The sequence below is a fragment of the Pseudopipra pipra genome, chromosome 16, assembly GCF_036250125.1.
Source record: "Pseudopipra pipra isolate bDixPip1 chromosome 16, bDixPip1.hap1, whole genome shotgun sequence".
NCBI classification, from domain to species: domain Eukaryota; kingdom Metazoa; phylum Chordata; class Aves; order Passeriformes; family Pipridae; genus Pseudopipra; species Pseudopipra pipra.
In genome coordinates, this window is record NC_087564.1 from 10507370 (window position 1) to 10527544 (window position 20175).

The window sequence follows — 20175 nt, forward strand, 5'->3', positions numbered from 1 at the left end:
TAAAAGAACAGTCTCAGTTTAGGTGTTTCCATCTCTGCAGGGATTACAATGTTGGGCTCTTAACTAGTCTGCATTTGGAGAGTGGCCTTGAATCACCCCCAGCCTGACCAGCACATCTGTGGCACTGGCAGAGCAGACAAAGTGGGAATATCTGCAAGTCTGGATGATGGGGCTGTTTTCCATGATGCACGTGGGTTCCAGCATGCCCTGCTAGAGAGCATGATGGGACACCATTCCCACCAGTGTCACCCTTTGGCATGGAGGGGCCCAAAGTTTGCTCCTCGCAGCAGTGGAGGAACAACGTGCCAGCAAAATCTGTGTTGGGTCGAGGCTGCGGGTGCAACCAATTAAGGCAACACAATACGAGGGATCCAAAAAGACGAGGGAGACGCTTTTGTCTTACTTCGGCTCAATTCCTTCTGACAGGAAACCAGGCTTGTGTGTCTCGTGGAAGAATTACTCTGAATTGTTAATGTTCTTCATACGTTTCCCTGCCTGGTGATGACATACTCGCTGTGGAGTTTGGCTGCTAACAAAATCATTATCTGTCAAGTGGCTTCAACTTTCTGGGAAACCAGTCGCCTTAGCGTGTCCAAAACTTTGTGCTTAGAAAAGGGCGTGATGAAACATCCCTTTTTCTTCTTCTTTGCATTGCTGTGATTGCAGGGGGGTTAGACTAGTTGATATTTAAAGTGCCTTCCAACCCAAGCCGTTGTATGATTCCATGTTTTACTTGAAATCCTGCACCTTTGACAGTGGTTGGGCAGGGAAGGTGGTCAGGACTGCCCTGTGTGTCCCTGTGGGCATGAGGCCAGGGCAGCTCCAGCTGCCTGTTCACTGCCCAGACTCACCAGGGGTGTTTCCAGAGTGCACAGCTGGGTGTGATGGTCCCGAGGCACCACACATAGGTTTTGAACTGGAGGATTTCTGCTTCTCGTTGCCCTCAGGCTGTGGGTTGGGTATGAAAAAGCCTAGTGCTCCTTCTCCCCTCAGGTGCAGAACAACTGACCTGTTCTGCACAAGAGAAGGAGTTTAATCCATGAAAGCCATGTGCTTCTGCTTTACCTGGTCAATTCAAATTGCTTAATGCCCTTTAATTTCTAATTATTTATTTGTTCCTTTGGGATAAACTGGAAATGCAAGAGAAGGCTGGGATCAGCAAAACAGCAAGGCAAGAGGGATTTTATTCTAGAAGTATAATTACACTAACCAGATTTGCATAGCATTTTGTTGCAAAAGTATAGATTACAAGTGCTGAAAGAGAGCTGATGACCTATCAGTGATAAGACACAGAGACAAGTAATTAAAAAGATGTGCAGCCAATGGCATTGCTTAGAGAAAAAAAATACAAGCTATATAGGTGGAACAAGGGCAACTCTAAGCCAAAATTTACAGAGCAAGATAACCTGACATTTATGTAGTTCTCCAGTTGACATGGGTTTTGTCAGAACTCTAAAGAAAGGGATTGATTATCTGATGATTCGTAGAAAGCCTCTCTAAAGGCCTGACTCATCCACACAGCCCTGACAGCCATGCCCTGCCTCTCCCAACACAGAGGTACATTAAGGAGTTGGGCTATAGGTCATTTCACTTATTCAGAGCACTTTTGAATGAGGCAGTAGAAAAGCAGCTGTTTGCCAAAGTACATGTTTATCTTTTTTAAGTAGCCTTATCATCAATTAAAATGTATTTTTATGAATTCTTATACATATAGAAAAATCACTCCAACTTTAGAAACACTATAATCTGGCTGTTGGTGTGGTTTTGTCCAAATTTTTCAGATTGGTATGAATAGATATCAGTCTTAAATTCCCGTTATCTCCCAGCTGAGAGGTGAGCATAGCCCTCAGTGTGCAGTGTGGGCCACTGTCCTTGCTGCCTCCATGTGTCCTCTCCTGCCCTCCCAGCCAAGCCAGGCTGCCCAGCTCCACTCTCATGTATGAACCACCTTGGGATCCCTTGAAGTTAATAGCTGGGCTGGATACAAATCCATTGTGCATAGAGGAGGTGAATTTACATATCTCTACTGCTCAGCAGCCATTAATAAAATCACAGCAGAGATCAGAGATTGCTGCAGTATCTGCTCGTGCTTTTAATTAAGGAGATGTCTGCTGTGCATTGGACTGTACATCCCAGCTGCAGATGTCTTTGAAAGCACCCCGTCTCCTTTCCCAATGTGTGTCCCTTGTTAAAAGGAACTCCCAGAGCAATTGAAGATGGAGAAAACAAGACTCCAATGGTCTGTTCCTATCCGTGCTGTTCAGTCAGGGTGCTTATGGAGCCCACAGTGGCCAGTTGAAGAAGACAAAGATGTGTCAGGAAGTACAATCCGTGTTTAGTCCTGGTCAGCAGCCCAAAGCCCATCCCTGTACTCTAATAATCTGTTGTCCAGTTAGGATTACCCTGCTTTGTGCTGCATCTAATACAGAGCAAAATAGATACGATTTGGTTTCAAGGAAGCTGAATTAAGTAGATCCACATGTCGCATTTTAAAACAGTTTTGTTTTTTTTCCCCCAGCGATGAAATCAGGAGGCACCCAGCTGAAGCTGATCATGACATTCCAGAACTATGGACAAGCATTGTTCAAACCAATGAAGTAAGTCAAAAAAGTGTGTGTTGTTAAGTGAAATTGGGGTGGAATAGCCATTTTCTAAGCTGTTAAAAGTTTGCTGTAGTGTCTCTCAAGGTTGTGTCTCATTCCTGAGGCTTGTTGCCGAGTCTGGAGCTTCGGGGTCTGTTGATACCTTGTTCTGCTAGACTGGTCTTTGGAAGAGATGCTGAGGAGGCTTCAGAGACATTACAGTCTTGTCAGGAATGTTATGCACTCTGATCTCTGTGAAATCTCCCATCATAAATACAAGATGTTTTCAGCATTTCTTTCCTATGTAAACTTACTGCACAGGTCTGAGCTTTATCTAGTGTCAGTGCTCCTCTGGAACATGGCCAGGCAAGAGAGGTGGTTCAGAACAGCTTTGGGAAGAGCTAAATAGTATTTGTCTGATAAATTATAATTTAATCAGTTGATTTATTGTTGTTTGTGTTAAAGGGTTGTATTAGTCATTTGGCTGTGGCTATGCTGAGTCTGTGAAAATGAGGTTATCCAAGAGTGGAACTGCAAGGTAATGACTCTGGAGAGAAAGGGAAGGACTAGGATTATATGGCCTTGATTTGTGCCTGCCCAGATCCCGCTGAGATAAGTTATTCAAATACAAAGCAGATGTAAATGACTCCTGAATCCTGACCTGTATGTTTGTTTTGTAATAAGGAAAATGACTCTGCTTATTGTAGAGGGTTCATCAAAGATGCTCGGGGCTGCAAAATGTTTAATGAAGCCACTCAGTATCTGTGTCAAGGGTACCACTGGAATAATAAATCCATTTCCTTCTTTTGTTCCCACTGTAGGGAAGTTCAGTTAATTTTCCCTACGATGGTCCATAAAAGACTAAAGTAACTGAGAATGAGTGGTTTGGAATATGTGTTGGCATTGTGTTAGAGCTGTAGTGGGGAGCACAGCTCAGAGGGAAGCTGCTGGCTGGAGACTCAGAAATTCCCCATTTCACTATAGATTTTGCTATAGATTGACTTCAGAAAAGGACAGATTTGACTTGATTTTGTTTGACTTGCAGAAGGGCCAAAGAATTGGTCCCACTTCCCCTCAACCCAAGTTTGTGCAGGAACCCTCCCTACGTGCATCTGTCCTGGGAATCACAAGGAAATCCTATGAACTTTCAGGCAGCACAAGGCATTTGTGCAAATGTGTTATTTCCCAATTGCACACAAATTTTTCCTTGTTTTCAGTGGATCTCTGGTTGCCTGGGAGAGGTTGGAGGAAGCACAGACAATATTGACAAGTCAGAGGGAAGGTGGTAGCAGAGAGCATCTGCTCCAGCATCTGTCCTTCCTCTCCCTGTCCTCTCCCCAAATTTTCAGGTCACCAGTACATGAACTCATCCCCTTTATCTGCAAGTTTGATATATATAGGCACAATTCCTAATTGTGTCTTGTCTCACGTGCAAAATCAAGAACCAAGGGGGTTTCAAGCAGCCTTTAAGTGTTTGGCAGAGTCGTGGTTGCACTGTTGGCTTTTTACATAGTGTGTGATTTGCTCCTTCTCTGTTTTCTCAGATGCAGATAATCTCAGTCTTTATCATTGGTATGACATTGTAATTCTGGGAATGCTAATGAGGTCAAATCAAAAGTTTGCCACTGCTACTGTGCTATACACAGCCTCAGCAGGATGATGGATGACAATAGAAGTGTAGCCACATTCCTGTGTAGAAGCAATTACTACCATCCACTAGAACAACAACAGAAAATGATGTCTTAATCATTCCCTTTGCTTGATTTGAGGGGCAGCAGTGCACTGTTTTCTCACTGCTCTTTGCATCACATATACCCCTGGAAGAAGCACTCAGCATCTGCTTTTCCAGTCAGCAGACCTTACAGGAGCAATGCTGCTGCAGTTGTGCTGAGCATCACTGAACACATTAGTGATTTTGAATAAGGGTGTTTGCAAGCATTTGTCTTCATTCTGATAATGGTGAACAGGGAGCCAGATGCTCACCCAGCGTAAATCTTCCTGGTTCCTTTGGCATCTGGTCCCATTGGCCTCTTTCACCGCCTTGTGGACTGAGGTTGATGTTCTTGGAGAGGTTTGCAGCATCATTTCTTTATACAGAAATAAGCAGCCGAGAATGAAATAAAAATAATTAAAAAAAACCCCCAGGCTTTAAATCTAGGAGACTTCTTGTAGGATCTTCTTCACTCCCTAGATACTTTGCAGGCTGATTCTGGTGCTCTCTCTTTTCTACAGGGTACCCTTTTGATTGAGGCTTCACAAAGCTGGGTGTTCTTTCCCAGGACAAGAGGCAGTAGGGGTCTCCAGACCTTTGGCAGTGACTTCTGCAGGGGAGTCACAGCAAAATGTGCTCCCTGGAGAACTGGTGGAGACCCTGCAGAACTCATCTGACTGGCTCTGCCCTTTCCCAGCCTCCCAATTCCACGTGGAATTTATCCAGGGAGAAAGCCAGCTCTGGAAAGGCCCAGGAAGGATTTGGAAGTGGGGAAACCAGAATCAGCCTTTGGCATCTTTTATGCTCTGTGTTTCACATTAACTAACAGCTCTTCATCTGGTCATTGATTCAGGATAGTGGAGCAAATGAGAGGAGGGAAGCATAGAAGTCAGGGAAATGGGATAGCAGTAAATAAAGCCTGATCAGCTGTAATTATTTTATTTATTCGTGGCTCTGCATCTTCATTTCTGAAATAATGGCCCATAAAGTATTGCAGAGGAAGCCAAATCTATTTATAAATCCTATGGCCCAGTGTAGATTCCTTTACTAATTCTAAATGCATGATAGAAAAAGCACGTATTTGCTAAAACTCCAGGGAAGATTTAATGTATTTGCAATGTATCTTAACTTAATGTGTAGTTTTATTTAGCTCATAACAGTTCAATCATGCAAAATTATTACCATATGGGACAGAAGAAAAATAGCAACCTCCCCTTCTCCCATGATTAGTGTGTCTAACTGTACTAGTATTGTACATACAGCATAATAAAACCTATTTTCATGATTGCTGATATCTGCAGTTGCAGCTTTCTCTATGACTTACCAGGTAGGGATGGGTAGAGCCATAAATTTCGAAGGATTTTGGCTCATTTCTCCAAAAGGAACATACGCTCTGTAGTTTTATTTGGTTCCTCTTTGTTTCTGTGAGCTTGTGGAGTTAAATAGCTGGCTGAGCCACAAAACCAACATGCTATTTTTTTTCCTCCCAAGGCTTTATTCTTGAAGAGGGAAATTCTGCTCCAACAGAGCCAGTGTTAGGATTCCTATTGCACACACTGGTGCCAGGATTTTGAGAGAGGTTTTTACAGTTCCTTATGGAAAAGCCAAATAGGATCCAATAGAAAATGATACCTAGTTACTGGAGTTGTGAGAAAAGTGTCCTGTGGTCTGTGTTTAAGAATGACATCTCTCATTCCCAGTTTTATAGACTGCTTTGTACAAATGTGCAGAAGGGGTATTCATTATAAAATCTTTGAGGTTTATTTGTTCCATTCAAAGAAATACTACTGTATCTTGTGAACTTGCTTTTGGCTGAAACAGATAAAAGCCAGTTCTGTTCCAACTTTAGATTTTACTGGATATTTTTAACATCTTTTTTCTTTTCTTCTGGTATTATAAGTCACAATACAGTATTGGTAAGAGCCATATGGCTGTTTCTTTCAGTAGATGAAGTTCAAAGTTAAAGTCTTTAGTGAAGGAGAACCAATCAGCATGAGGGTGATACCAGGCCAGAGGAGACTTTGGGATCAAAAAATGAAGTGCCCTTGAATCACAGTTGGTCGTCTCCTTCATTAACTTATCAAACACTGCTGACCACATTTTTTGTAACTTTTGCCCTTGCTGTCCCTCCTGAAACTTGCTGCTGTCGAAATAATGTTGCCCACTGGGAGCATCTCCATGTTCCTGCACCTTCAGAGCCCTGACCCATCCCAGCGCCAGCCACAAAACCAGTGGGCAGTCACAGCCTAGGGCAAAGCTGGTGCTCTATGGAAATGAAACAAGCACACTCACCCTTCTGTTTCTGTAAAGCTCCTGTAGCTACCTTTTGGCTCAAAGACATGGATGCTGTCCCCTGGGCTGAAATGTGGCAGACAAGGCCATGGGAAGCTGAGTGGTGCTTGGGGATGTGGAGGTGACACTTGGGGATGTGGTGCAGTGCTGAACACAGTGTGCTGGGGTAACAACTGGGCTTGGCAGTGCTGTGTTAGTGGCTGGACTCAATGGTTTTAGGGGTCTTTTCCAACCTAAATGATTCTATGATTCTATGATTTTTGTTTCAATTGGCAAAGCCCAGCTTTTTACTGGCTTTTAGATGTCATACTTACAGTGACAAAGGATTAGCAACGTTCTTCAAGTTTCTCTTTGATTTCCTTTTAGGATTGTTCAACAAATAATGCATCTTTTGATAGGGATATTAAATAGGCCAAACAATCCCCATAATACAAACAACTGTTAATCGCTTTCATTTCCTGCAGTTATATTCCCTTTAAGAAGTTGCAGTGTGGCTGTTGTACCTGGGAAGTGCAGCCTCCAGGCCTGATTATCATATCAATTAGGCTGGTGTAATCCTTCTGAATTGGTAGCATTGCTTCCAAGTCAGAGGAGTTCAAACGAACTCCAGAACCGAGGCAGCTGAAAGATTGCTTTCCTTATTACATTGCATCTCATGCTGTTTTGAGGAAATACATTTTGCCAACCTGTTGCATGTGAGCTGGCAGGCATCCAGTATAAACATACTGTTATAAGTCAACATAGCAATTAAATCAAATTGCAATGTTTTCTCTGAGCAGCGAGAGAAGTGAGATATGCATCCAGTAGCTGCTATGCTAGAAGCCTTCGAGGATTAACACTTTGGCACGCTGGAATGTGCTGTGTGAAACCCAACTGAGCAGCCACTGGTCAAAGTGCAGCCCAGCAGCTGAGATTTGTCCCTTGGCTTAAACTGTGTTACTGTACCAGTCACTGGAGAACACTGGTTCTGTGCAAGGTGGGTTACTGGAGACCTAAAATTGAATAAACTGGTTGGAAGGGTTGAATCTGATAATTCCAGCATTCAGTTTATGTAAGTGTATTTTAAAATTGCAAGGAGTGCTGTCTTGTTACATCATGGAGAAGAAATGCTTTCTTTGCTGCTGGAAGTAATAATCAGTAATCAGATATTCTGTGGGCCTCATCCATGAGATTTAGGGCTTTTTAAGGGCATTCAAATCCTTGCCTACCAGATCCCTGCTGAAATGTTTACCTGAGTGAGACTGATAGGCAGATTTGATTGTAGTTGTATCAGGAATAAATCTGGAGTTAAGTGGATGAATTATATCTCTTGATATTTAAAGTGCATGAATCTGAATGTGGTCCTAAAGGAGGACAGTGGAGGTTGCTGTATAGTATTTTAGTTCTTTAACTTCTGCTATATTATGCATGAACTGTTTTTCTCTTTTATAACTAATCCGGTTCATCATATCAGACTTCTTCAGTATTTCAATGCAAATTGTGTCCTAGGACTCAGCAGTGCCTCTGGTCCAAATCTCATTTATGCAGATTGGAAAATTTGTGGTTACTTCAAGGGTAGCTGGATCAGGATGGAGTCTGACTAATGGCCCTGGACAGCAGTAAAATCCAGTGTCTGTCTGTCACCGTGCACTGCATTTTCCCTTGCCACAGCTCAGCAACTGCTGACTGAAATATTGATCAATCCCATCCAGCTCAGGAGCAGTTTATTCTCAAATTCTGCAAACATGTTTGTGAAATGACCCCAGTCTGCCAAGTCCAGGTAGCTCAAAGGTCTGTTTAGATAAGGATCTTTGGGGTCTGTGACAGCAGGTTTCACTGTGCCAGCAGCCAGGAAGGGGAAAAAAAATCTCCTTCCCTCTCTTTGGGCACCAGGTCTTTCGTGCTGTCCCAAACCGACCTAGCCTGGATTATCCCCTTCTGGAGCCAGACAGGAGCTGCCCTAAGCCAGATGGGATAATAAGCATCCCAAAGGTGGGAGGGAGCAGACCTTCCTGCAGCAAACCAGGGCTGTTTTGCTGGATATCACCATGTCCATGGACTTCAGCCCCATCCCACTTCCCAGTACTAGGAAGCTGCCATCCACCACTGTTGGTGAGTTCTCCCCATATCCTTCTCCCCAGACCTCCCCATGGCATCTGCAGCTCTGGACAGGAGAAGACTTCACTCTGCAGCTCCCAGAAATGCCAGCCCCACTGTTGCTGTGGCTTTTTGCACAAATAATTCCAGCCTTGCATTTTTCTACAACTCATTTGTTGGTCTGCTTTCAGCAGATGGTAACATGATGCTCAATATATTTGTTCTTGTCTTACACAGACACAAACAGCCACAGGTCCTGTCTGTACCTGCCCCTTATCCCCATTTTAAGGGAGGCCTGAGTCACATTTTACAGTATAGAATTGTCTCTACTTGATTAGATGCCTTCTAGGTGCTTACAGAATCTTGCTAATTAGTCTTTGGGAACAAAGACATGCTGGTGTTAATTATATTTTTTTAAAGCCAGTTATCACAATAGCTAACTTTTTTTTTTTACATTGCCACAGTGTATTAGGAAAGAACCATCTTCAGTGTCTGATTTTAATCAAACCACTTCTTCACTTTAATTTTCTGCATACCAAAAAGTGCAGTCCTGTGGCTTTGTCTTTTAATCAGAGAGCCACTTTAGTTCCCCTGTTCCTTATTTCACACATTTTGCCATGTATCAACAGAGCAGAAAAGCAGCAAATGTTATCGAGGGAAGAGCTGGCATGAAATGCATAATCTGTAATTTACTGCTGAGTAACAGGGCTTGGCACACAGGGGACTCATTGGTGGAGCATTGAGGTAAGATGTCCTAGTAAATCTAAGCAAAAAAAATGTGCCCAAAATGTTTTTAGTGGCATATGCAGATACCACTACCCTGAAACATTCCATGGGAATTTGTCTCAGTTTCTCTACAATTTGTAATCCTTAAACTGGGCTCAAGAGACTGAAATTCAGGGAGGGAAAATGATTTGTGCAAGACTTGTGGCATAAACCACAGGCTGAAGTTGTTTTCTCTCTGGAGCAGCACTCACAGCTTTATCCTGGAGATGAGTTGCACTGTGCTCATCTTGCCCCTTGGGAGGAGTTATTTTTGGATGTTTTATGGAGCTAAATTGCTTCTTCTCTGCCCCTGGTCTTTCTCTTACACAGGGATAGCTCTGGGGATCCCCACTGCTTCGGAGGATGCGGATTGAGATTTGTTTGATGTTTGTTTGCTCATTTAAACCCTCAACATTTCTACAGGTTTCTTAGGTTAGGGCTGCTGGCCATTGGAAGGGGCAGGAGATAAGCAGCAGTGAAATGGATCTGATGAAACAGCATGTTTAGGGCTGAGGACCCACTGTTCAACTTCGCCAGAGGTCACCAGTTCAGGTGACACAGTCCCGTGGTCAGTGACGATGCAAAAACTGTGTGGCATTTGGGACAGACTGACAACTGAAGCAACAGTGTCTTGCAGGTTGAGACAGGAAGGTTTTGGCAAAGCTTAGGAGAGAGGGCACAGCACACATCCAAATGACGCCCTTGGCATGGGGCTATTGGTGACTCACTGTTGTAAACAAACAAAAAAAGTGTGTTTAAAATAGCCAAAATCGCTGTTAATAACACAGCTTCAGGGCACAGCGAACGCTTCTGACTTTTTAGTTTTTCATTTTCAGTGTCTAGTTCAATAGTCCTAGTAGTTTTCTTAACTTACAATTTTCCACCGTGCTGTGATGTTCTGCATGGGGGTAAATAAAAGTGAGAAAGCCTGAAAGACTCATTTGCATGTGAAGAAGTAGCAGAAACCCAGAGTAAGTAGCATCTGAAAATGTGTGGGAGCTGGAGAGTAGGGAGGGACAGCCAAACTGTTGTAAATAGAAGCAGTTTAAAATGCTGGATTATGTGCTGTAGATAACAAAACACCCCAAGCCAGCACATAAGCCAGATACCCTTCTCAGCAGCAGCAGCCAACTGATCCTGTTAGCACTTCAAGGCCCTTTTGTAAACCTTGATAATTGGTAGTCCAGGTTCTTCATGCCAGGGTGTTCACCTGGCCAGAGGACACATAATGCCATGGAGACCTGTAATAGCAGAAATATTTTACACAGACCTCAGCTACACACAGTCTGTACATGGATTTTAAACTGCTTTGATCAGCTGGCAGCAAGCAGCAAAAGAAATGAAGGTGTTAAACAAATCTGTAGGTTTAATGGGAAATCTAGCAATGATTGGTATAATTTTCTTTAGTTTCCAGTATGACTGCCTTGTATTTTGTTTGAGTCTATGTCATGATACCCAAGAAGAGAATTTTGACCCAGCATATTTGTGTTTCCTGGTATTTTGCGCCTGTTTGAATCACCGTGTTATGATAATTCAGCCAAAATTTTCAAGCAAACCTCTTTTGCATCTGATTCTTTAGGGGCTTTATTAAGCAGAAAATCCGATTCCCAAGACATAAAACCCAGAGATTTTTCAGCCTTTCGTGTTGCAAACCCAGGTTTTGTGTCAGGGCCCTGATGAGCCCCAGCCAAGAGGAGGGAGAGCAATGCTGTAGTTCCAGTGCCAGCTCTGCCTTCTGCAGCTGACAAAAGCAGACAACTTACAGCAAAATCCTGGTTTTCTCCATCAGATTGAGATGTGGGGCTGAGGATTGTTGGTGGCAGAAGGCTGGGGTGCAGCAAGGAGGGCTTGTGCCAGCTCTGGGCAAGGGGCAGCTGTCCCCTTCAGCATGACCCAGTGTCACAAGAAGCCTCCATGCCCCCCCCCCCTTCATTCACAGCAGCAGCCAACCTGACATCTCATGGCTCTGACACCAGCAAAACAGGTTGCCCAAGGAGGGCAAAGCCTGCATTTCTCATTGTCTGCCTAATTTTCCTATTCCCAGAGCCAGCTCCAAGTTGAAACCATCTTTTTTTTGCAGCCTCTCAGGAGGCCAGGTATGAGAGCTGGGTAACTGGGATTTTAGCCCAAAACATGCCCTTTTTTGCTCTGCCTGACCTACTTGTCACTGCCCGTGGGGAGCCACAGGGGTTTCTGCTCCACTCGTGCCTTTGCTTCCCAGAGTCAGGCTTTTGTGTTGCTGATGGTATCACGGTGCCTTGAAGTCATCTTGGCATACACTGGATATTTTGGTATGGAAGCTGCTTTTTCTGTGCTTCAGCAGTACTCAGGGCACTAATGCTTCGCCTGAAGCATGGCACAGCCTCTGCTTTCATGCTGGGGAGGGGCAGTGCCAGCCCAAAAGGAGCCCATGGCTCCAGGCGGTGTGAGCACAGCCAGGCCCTGCTCCGTTAGCAATCAGCGAGGCCATGCAGAAGAGATGGATTTTGCAGCGTATCCAGGCCACCTATTCAAATCCAGGTTCTTTTGGCACCCGTGAAATTGTCTGACAACTTGTGAGCGGGCACCGTGCCACGCGAGCAGATGGGCTGAGTGTCCTGGCAGCCAAGAGCCTGGGATGCTCAGCTGGCAGAGGGAGTGAGAGCAGAGCTCCTCCGTGCTCGTGTCCAAATGCCCGTTCCTCCTGAAGTTACCATGGGAAGAGCAGGCACGGTGGTGGGGTGTCTGGCTTGGGCACGGGGTGTTTCACAGCAGAGATGATTCCCCTCACATTCTACCTGTGACTGCTACTCCATCACCCATGACCAGGTGGTTTTTGAGATGCTTTCGGCCCCAGCTCCCTGCTGGGGACAGCTGGCACCTGGCACTGTCCTGTGTCCTCCAGAGACTCACCTTGAAGACAACAGCACAGCAATTATTTTTTTAACCACCTCTGCTAGGTGGTTTCCTGTGAGAGGCTGGCTCTCACCAGAAGGGAATCCTGAGATAAAAGGATTAAAACATCCTCTTTGAGGCTTCACAGGAATTGTCACAGGGGCTTTCTCCAGGGAAGGCCTTAGTGCTTATCATGCTGAGGGGCAGCTTTCCTCACACAGGCATGCATTGCATGATGATTGACACATCGTTAATTAACTGTTATTAATTAACCCCATAATCTGAAGGGATGGGGGAGGAATTCCTTACAGGCCTGGATCCTGTCATTTCTTTGAACACATGAGTCCCCTGTTCTGCTGCACTCCCAAGCCCATATGGCTTTGGGAAAGAAGAAGCTCATAAAGAAGGCAGGGCTAATGAACAGCCTTTTACAGCCCCCCCTCAACTGCCTTCATTTCCTGTGAGCCTCAGTTCAAACATCATTTGCAGGAGAGCAACTATTTGTATCTATTACTCTGAATTTAGGGGAAGAGAAAAATGAAGAAAAAAAAATTGGTTGTTGCCTTTCAGCCTGCCTTGTTCCCTGCTGTGCAGGGTGTGATGCTGTGAAGATACAGGATCTGTTTGTGATATAATGCTCATTCTGTGTGTGGATGGTCCCATCCCTCCCTTTAGACTGGTTGTGCTACAGAAGCCCAACATTAGGACATTAAACCAGTCTTGCCTCTCCTGGTTAGCTCCATTGTGATTCCCTCCTTTCCAGCAGCACTCCACACCCCAAACTTTGCTAAGGGTTGAGCTGCACCTGCAACAGCAGCATAAGGGACAATTCTTGTCATGCTGATTTCAGCTGGGCTTTGCTGGTGTCCATGGATCTCATCATTTTTGAGCCAGTCCACACCTTCTGCCAGTTCTGCCTAGTGACCACTAACAATCTCCTGTGTCAGGCAGCAGCGTGATTATAGCTTTATTTAACTAATTTCCCTTTCAAAGAGCAACAATGCAGCAATTCTGTAGCCTAAATGTGGCCTAAGGACAGAAATTGCCCTGTTTACCCACAAACACCAGACTCTTGGCATGATGCCAGTCTCAGTATCTCTGGTGCTGATAAGCCAATAGCCATAATCACTGATCAGTGTTTTTCTGATGTTTTGGCAAGGTTATGTATCCAATATTGCTGACCCTATACTTTTCCCATTATGTGATGCATCCTTTGGCAGGAGAAAGACCTTTTCAAGGATCAGAATGGTACCTATATTGCAGGAGGTGCCCAAAACCCCATTATGTTTGGCATGGCTTGCTCCTTTTATTCAGGGTTGTATATCAGTGCTCATCCCTCTGATTCAATTCCAGGCCCAGAAGTATTAATCCTGCCATTTTGTGTCTCTGCAATTGGGAACAGCCTCCTGCTGCTGACATCTGAATTACATTTTTAACAACAATTTCCTTTGTTTTATAGAATGAAGCCAAAACAAACACTTGTATTGGAGGCTCACTCACTTGTTTAAATAACACAGACCTTTAAATGGATGAGGACTATGAATCATTTTTATGTAGATGCTGGGTTTGGGTTGTTTACTTGCTTGTTTGTGAAGGATTTTGTTCCTTTTTTTTTTTTTTTTTTTTAATTTTCCCTGTCACTCTTTCAGTACCACAATTTGGAAAAGCTTCCAGGTCCTTCTTTACTGTTATTAGATTATTGGATTCTCTCATCTCTCTCTTCCCCTAAAAACTGTATTGAATCACCAGATATTGCACCAATTCTTTATTGCAATATCTTCTAGATTTTAAAAGCTACATGTCTACAAAACTATTTTGGTGTTACCAAAGCCATTTTATATGTGAACTTACAGGAAGTATTTTCTGGCACTCAGCAGTGACTCCAGAGCCCCACAGAATTACACTCAACAGCCCTGAATTTCAAAGCCTGACATCACTACAAGCAAGGAATACAAATCCATCAACAGAAGCAGGATTTTAATTGCTTTTGAATGATTCTATAGAAATCTAAAATTGCTTTGAGGGATGAAAAAAAAAATCCCCACTTTTGTCTGCAAAGAGGTTTTAATTCTGGTGAATAAAATAAGTGGTTGCTGTAATAATACAAGATTTTTCCCTCTGACTGTGTAGATGTTCCTACAGCCCCTGCATGCTGGGTTTTTATCCTTGAGCAGTGAGACATCAGAGTTCATCAGATATTATATGTGGCAATTGTCAGACCAGGAGAGTCTCTTTGGTGGCTGGAAGATTTGTGCTTCTATGGCGTTTGCTGTTAAAAAATGAGACCACCTGCATTCTTTTGCAATGTGACCTTCTCTAGTTGGTCATATGCTGTGTTTTCTCTCTGATCTGATCTGATTTTGAGGGTAATCAAAAGACCAACGGTGCTTTAAAACTCAGTAATATTTTAACTCTTACTTTACAGTTTTGTTGTTTTGGTTTTTTGTTTGTTTTTTTTTTTTATGAAAGGAATGAAAACCTCTGCAGACATTTCTGCATCTGGCTTAGCTTTTAGTTAAATGCATCCTCAGGGAGTGCTGGAAAATATTACTTCTCCTGTTTGGAAAAGAAGTAAATGAGTCATAATTTCCAAAATAGTTTTCAAGGAAAGGGAATATCAGAAGATGTTTGTATTTTCCCATTTCATAGATCTAATGAATACTTTAAAAAATGGTCTGCACCACAGGAGGAACAGCACAGGGGCCTGAGTAGTTTCACTGTCTTGGCAAATGGCAAATGCCTGTACATCTGGCAGGTGTCAAGGCAGAATCCATGGCTGAGCCACTCAGGGATGGTGCAGGCTCTGAGGGTCCCTTCCCTTCCCCACCCCTTTATCATGTGTGGGGTCAAATACTGCAGCCCTCCTGGCCTGCAGAGGAAATAAAATCTGGTCTCTCATCTCAGCATTTTATCTCAGCTGGAGGAATCTTCTAACCCTACCTAAAATATTTAGGAGGTCCAAGGGAGGAATCACAGAAAAGATATTCAGGGCCCCGAGACTGGAAGCCACAGGGGGCACTGGGAGCCCCTCCCATCTCCTGCCTCTCCATGTGGCTTCTTGACAGAGAAGCTCGTGTTGAAACCCTGAACAAGCCTCAGCCCAGGCCAGGGCACAAAAAAGGTGCCCTATCCCCCATCTCCAACCGAACCAACATCACCAGTGCAGCAAAACCTTCTCAAAGGCACTCAAGGACATGAACAGACATCTCTCAAGTGGAGCTATAACAGCATCTAATGCTGGTCAGCAATGACATTTCCTTAACCAAGTATTAAAAGTATTACTGAGCTTTTTTTTAGGGGAAAAGAAAAAAACAAGCAAGACAATCTATTATTCTAAATTTTAGTTAATGTTAAACTTACGAAAAGGTGTTTGGTTGCAGCATCTGAAATTCCTGTCATTTGAAGCATGTTGATACTAACCTGTACTAAAGTACAGAAAATGTTCCTATTGAGGGCTTTTAAATATTTTTAATTATTTTCAGAAATAGAACTAGAAGTTACCGTATTTTTGAAAGACAAGGATTTTGTCCTCTCTTACCTAACTACGTATGTTAAAAAACCTTTTTAAATAATCATTATTTTTTTCTTCAAATTGATCATAGCAAACCAGACAAATCTCTTCAGGATTAATTTTCCACCTAGCTGAAGAAATTAGCTCTTGCTTTCTCCCTCCCACCTTGAAGCCATGCTAGGATGGTTACCTGGATACCCTGCCTGTAAAGGATGTATGTGCCGAAGCAATTTAAATAGCCTGATTTGTCATCTAACTGCAGACATCATTAGCAAAGCATTATTTGGCTGGAACACTGTAGGCTGAACATGGATAACTCCTCTGTGTTGAGGAGAGATTTAATTTAACCACCTTGTGACCAAATATTGTCTGTCTTTAATGGGGAGCTGCAGCAAGCGTGGTGTGAAGAATAAAAGCAGTATCTGGGTGGGAAATTATTTTCCTGTGGTGTATAGATACTGGAAATGTATTCTGCACAGGGAGGGAAACAGGTGCTTTCAAAATATGTTGATTCAGAATCTACTGGTTGGTTTATTTTGGGGCAAGGAAACAATTTTTGTATCAAGGAGAAAGAGAATGGAAGAAAATATAAGTTTGGCTTTGGCTTTTTCCATGTAACTTTTCTCCTTCTCTCAGTCCCCAGTTCAGTGTATTGTCTCTGTAAAATGGCAATTCCATCAAGATGGAAGGATCCTTATAAGCAGGTTTTTAAAGACAAGGTGATGAAGTTACAATGATGTTCTGAAATAAATGACATGTAAAGCAGAAAATAGTGGCCTCCTCTGATAAATCCTGCATGTCAAAAGGCAGAAGAAATAGGCATTTCCTTGGACTCTGCCTATGAAGTGTGGTCAGGGAGGTAGTCTGTGCATAACAATAAGGAACATGTGAAAACAAATTTTAAAAAGAGGGGGTTGTTAGTTCTCAGATCACTTTTTAGTTCTGGATTTAATATAACCATTTTAAGGCTTAACCAAAATCAGATTTTTTATTATTGATTCTAATATGATCTGTAGAACTCCTCTGGAGTCTGGTTTGTCAGGTGGGTTCCATAGATCTGCGCCCTCCCATCGAAGCTAATTCTGCAGCTACAACTGAATTGCAGAAGCACCACAATTGCATAGCTGCCAATTATATATTCCTGAACATTCTTCTTGGCAAATCAACTCCCAAATCATGTTCAGGAATCGTGGTCTTAAATGAAGCACGGCTGCAAAATATTCTGCTGATCTATGGTGCAAGTCCTTTTCCTTTAGTCATAATTGATGTTACAAAATATTTTATAGCTTCTGTCATTAGCATTCCCAGTTGGCTCAATCTACAATTTATTTCATGCTGTAAAAATGCTAAGAATTTTCTCCTGATTAGCAGCAACAGTAGGTCATGTTTCTACATTTATCGACATGGGATATTTTTGGGTGGGTAAGGAGTCCTTTGTCTTTGGATTAAAATATGTCTAGACATTCTATTTTTGTTACAAATCTAGCAAAATGAAAATGTTTTTGAGGTAGTAATTAAATTCCTTTCCTGACATACCATCCACTGTGCACAAGGTTTCAGGATAATGAATATATTTATTTCCAGGAAATCTACAGTGTTTTCCCTGCCATTTGTAGGACTCGGCATATAAATAATGCAAACCATGCTGTGCTGATTTGCAGTTCATCCCAGGAAATTATGCCATTAAAAATGCCACGGTTCTTTCAGGCACACACAGACACAGCAGGTAAAGAAAATATTCATGTGATGAACAGTGACAGAAGCAGCATTAGCAAATACATAACCTTGCAAAGCACCCCTTAGACTATGAAATTGTTTGCAGTAATTATAGCGTGGAATGAGACTGTTGTTTAACTTAACATCATGGCAGCCACACTGTGATCCATCAAAGTGGCTCTGAATTTGCAACCCAGGGTTAGGACTTGGAAGTGCAAAATAACGTGAAGGGAAATTAAGAGCTCTGAAGCCTCCCCTGCCGCTCCAAACACCCACAGTTGATAAGCATGATGAAAATGAGACTTCTTTTAAGCAGTTTTGGAAATACAAGGTCCCCACAAATTCCCCACGGACTCGCTTTTGTCTGTGAGCACATGTCGCTCTTTGAAATCTGCAATTCAGGTGTTAAAAACTCCCCTCTACAAAAATAGCAGTGGTTCTTGCAGTGTTCAGACAGCAGAGATCACACAGTGTGGAAAAGCACCATCCTGTCCCTTTGCTCAGTAAGGTGAGAGTGGTTTGTATGTTTAAGAAGGCAAATCTACCATCTACCACTCGTAGGCATTACTTATGCATAAGCAGAGCTTTAGTGTGTGTTGGAAATGGAAATCAAGTACATGATGTGCCTGGAAGGAGTTTATCCAACTATTTATGGGCTGATCACATTTGGAGCTAGAACTGACTTGGTTATTTTTAGTTAAATAACGTTAGAGTAGTAGTTGCATTTATGTAGAAGCAAGAAAATTCTCCTGCAATTCACAGACCTTTCTTTGCTGGATCTCAAACCTCAGTGTCCCCACGTGTCCCTGGAGGAGAAGCTGAATGCCAAATGCCACAGGGCTGCCTGTCTAATTGTGGGTCAGTGAGTCTCAGCTCAGAGACAGACTTTAAGCTCCCAGAAAGCAGCTTTGTAGGTCTTTGTGCCTTTCCTCCTTCCCTCCCATCTGTTTGCAGTGCACTCAGATGGGCTTTGCCAATTTGGAGCCACGAACTCTGGTCTGGAAGTGGACCATGTCTGCTCTCTGGCAACCCAGGTTAGGTTTTCTCATCCCTCAAAGGTGGTACCCACGTGGAGTGCATGTGTTTGGCCAGTGGTGTTGGAAGAAATTAGTTTTCAGGGTTGGACTTAGGTGTAACTGGCACAAAGGGGCTTTGTGCAGGAGGGAATTCAGCTGGGCACGAGGCTCGTGTGTGAAAAGTTTTGGCTGGATCTCAGAATAGTTAAAAAATAAAAAAAAATCCTGCTGCCTTTGGAAAAAAGAAAAGGCCTCAATCTTCTTTCTCATCTTTATTGTCATAAAAATCAAAAATTTCAGGCCACTGGTCTTTGACATGCCTTTAGAAAGAAGTTCAATAACTTTAAAGATGCAGATGTAGAACACAGGTATAGCACGTCATTAGCATGAGTGATTATTCTTTCTTTCCTATAAACAAAGAATGGAAAACCATTAAAGCTCATGAAATAATAAGGCAAAGGCATATAATTTAACATGGTCATCTATCTGCAAATGGATATTATGCATAAATAATCAGACATATCAGCAGGCAAGCTACAGCCATCTAACAAGTAAGTTGTTTTGCAATTGCCATCTGACCTGTAGATAAGTGGAAACAATGTCTTCATTAAACTTGTAGAGCTGAATATTAATCATTTGTGAAAACAGCACTGCAAGATGCAGGGGAAGTCTTGCTATGTCCACAGGAGCTGTGTGCATGTACCTAATGGGAGGATTTAACTATTAAGGTCATATCAAAAATAGATCTATTTGACCAGAGTGCTTACTGGTCTGATGCAAAGGCAATCGGATTTAGGATGTAGTTTAAAGACTGACTGTATGTTGTGGAAAGAAAAGGTGTATCTGGAAAAAATGGCCTAAAAGACTTGATTTCACTTCATTTGTCCTCTTATTTTTCTCCTCTGGGTGAAAAAGTTTCAGAGCAGCTGAGTGTTTAATTTCTATAGGACTTTATGGAAGGGTGGTGGGTTTTTGTTGTTTTCAGTGTTCCCACTGCTCTGTTCTCTGCTCCCTGCCAGAGCCAGGTGGTGGGAGCTGGAGGTGGTGATGTCCTGACATTCCTGGGGCACTCCATCTCATGCTCTCAGACTGCACAGTAGCTGTGTAGGTGAAATCCCTAATTTGGAGAATGGGGTCCATGTGTCAGTGCAACACCAGTGTATGTGATGCTGGAAACCAAAGAGGTGACTAGAAAGATCTGTATATGTGTAGAAAATGGAATGTCAAATTTAATCCTGCTTTGCACCCTTGGGTCATTTTAGACATTTTCCTGGAGGCAAGCAGTGAACCCACATTATTTTGTTTCCTTTGGTTTCCTCTTCTACCAATAAGCCAATTCAGTCACAAAGTGCTCTGGCTGTCTGTAACTAATCCTGTAATATTTTCTTGACATTCATATTGCTGTCAAGAAGTTCTGTCAATACAATCATTGCCTGTGAGCTGCATGGAAAACAGTTCTCAGGAAAAAAAAAAAAGGCAGATTTAATTCTTACCAATATTTGGGATAAAATTAAGATCTTCACTCAGCTTTACTGGTATTTACTCAGGTATTTGGTAATAGCAGCCTACTGGAGATTGCTTAAGGAGGGAACTCGAGGGACTTGTAATAAGACACAGGAAGATGGTTTGTAT

The 20175-nt window shown here is 42.9% G+C and overlaps 1 protein-coding gene and 1 long non-coding RNA gene across 2 annotated transcripts in view; one reads left to right on the forward strand and one right to left on the reverse strand.

Moving 5' to 3' along the window:
- Positions 1-20175, forward strand: part of FAM20C (FAM20C golgi associated secretory pathway kinase) — a 56938-nt gene that overhangs the window by 9784 nt on the left and 26979 nt on the right. The window contains exon 3 of the mRNA XM_064673073.1: positions 2519-2597. Coding sequence (XP_064529143.1) covers positions 2519-2597 — 79 coding nt within the window. The remainder of the gene's footprint in view (positions 1-2518; positions 2598-20175) is intronic.
- LOC135423141 (uncharacterized) lies at positions 18803-20143 on the reverse strand. The gene is made up of 2 exons (XR_010434716.1): positions 20037-20143; positions 18803-18951 (listed from the first exon to the last, which is right to left on the reverse strand). It is a non-coding gene; the product is annotated as an uncharacterized LOC135423141 (long non-coding RNA).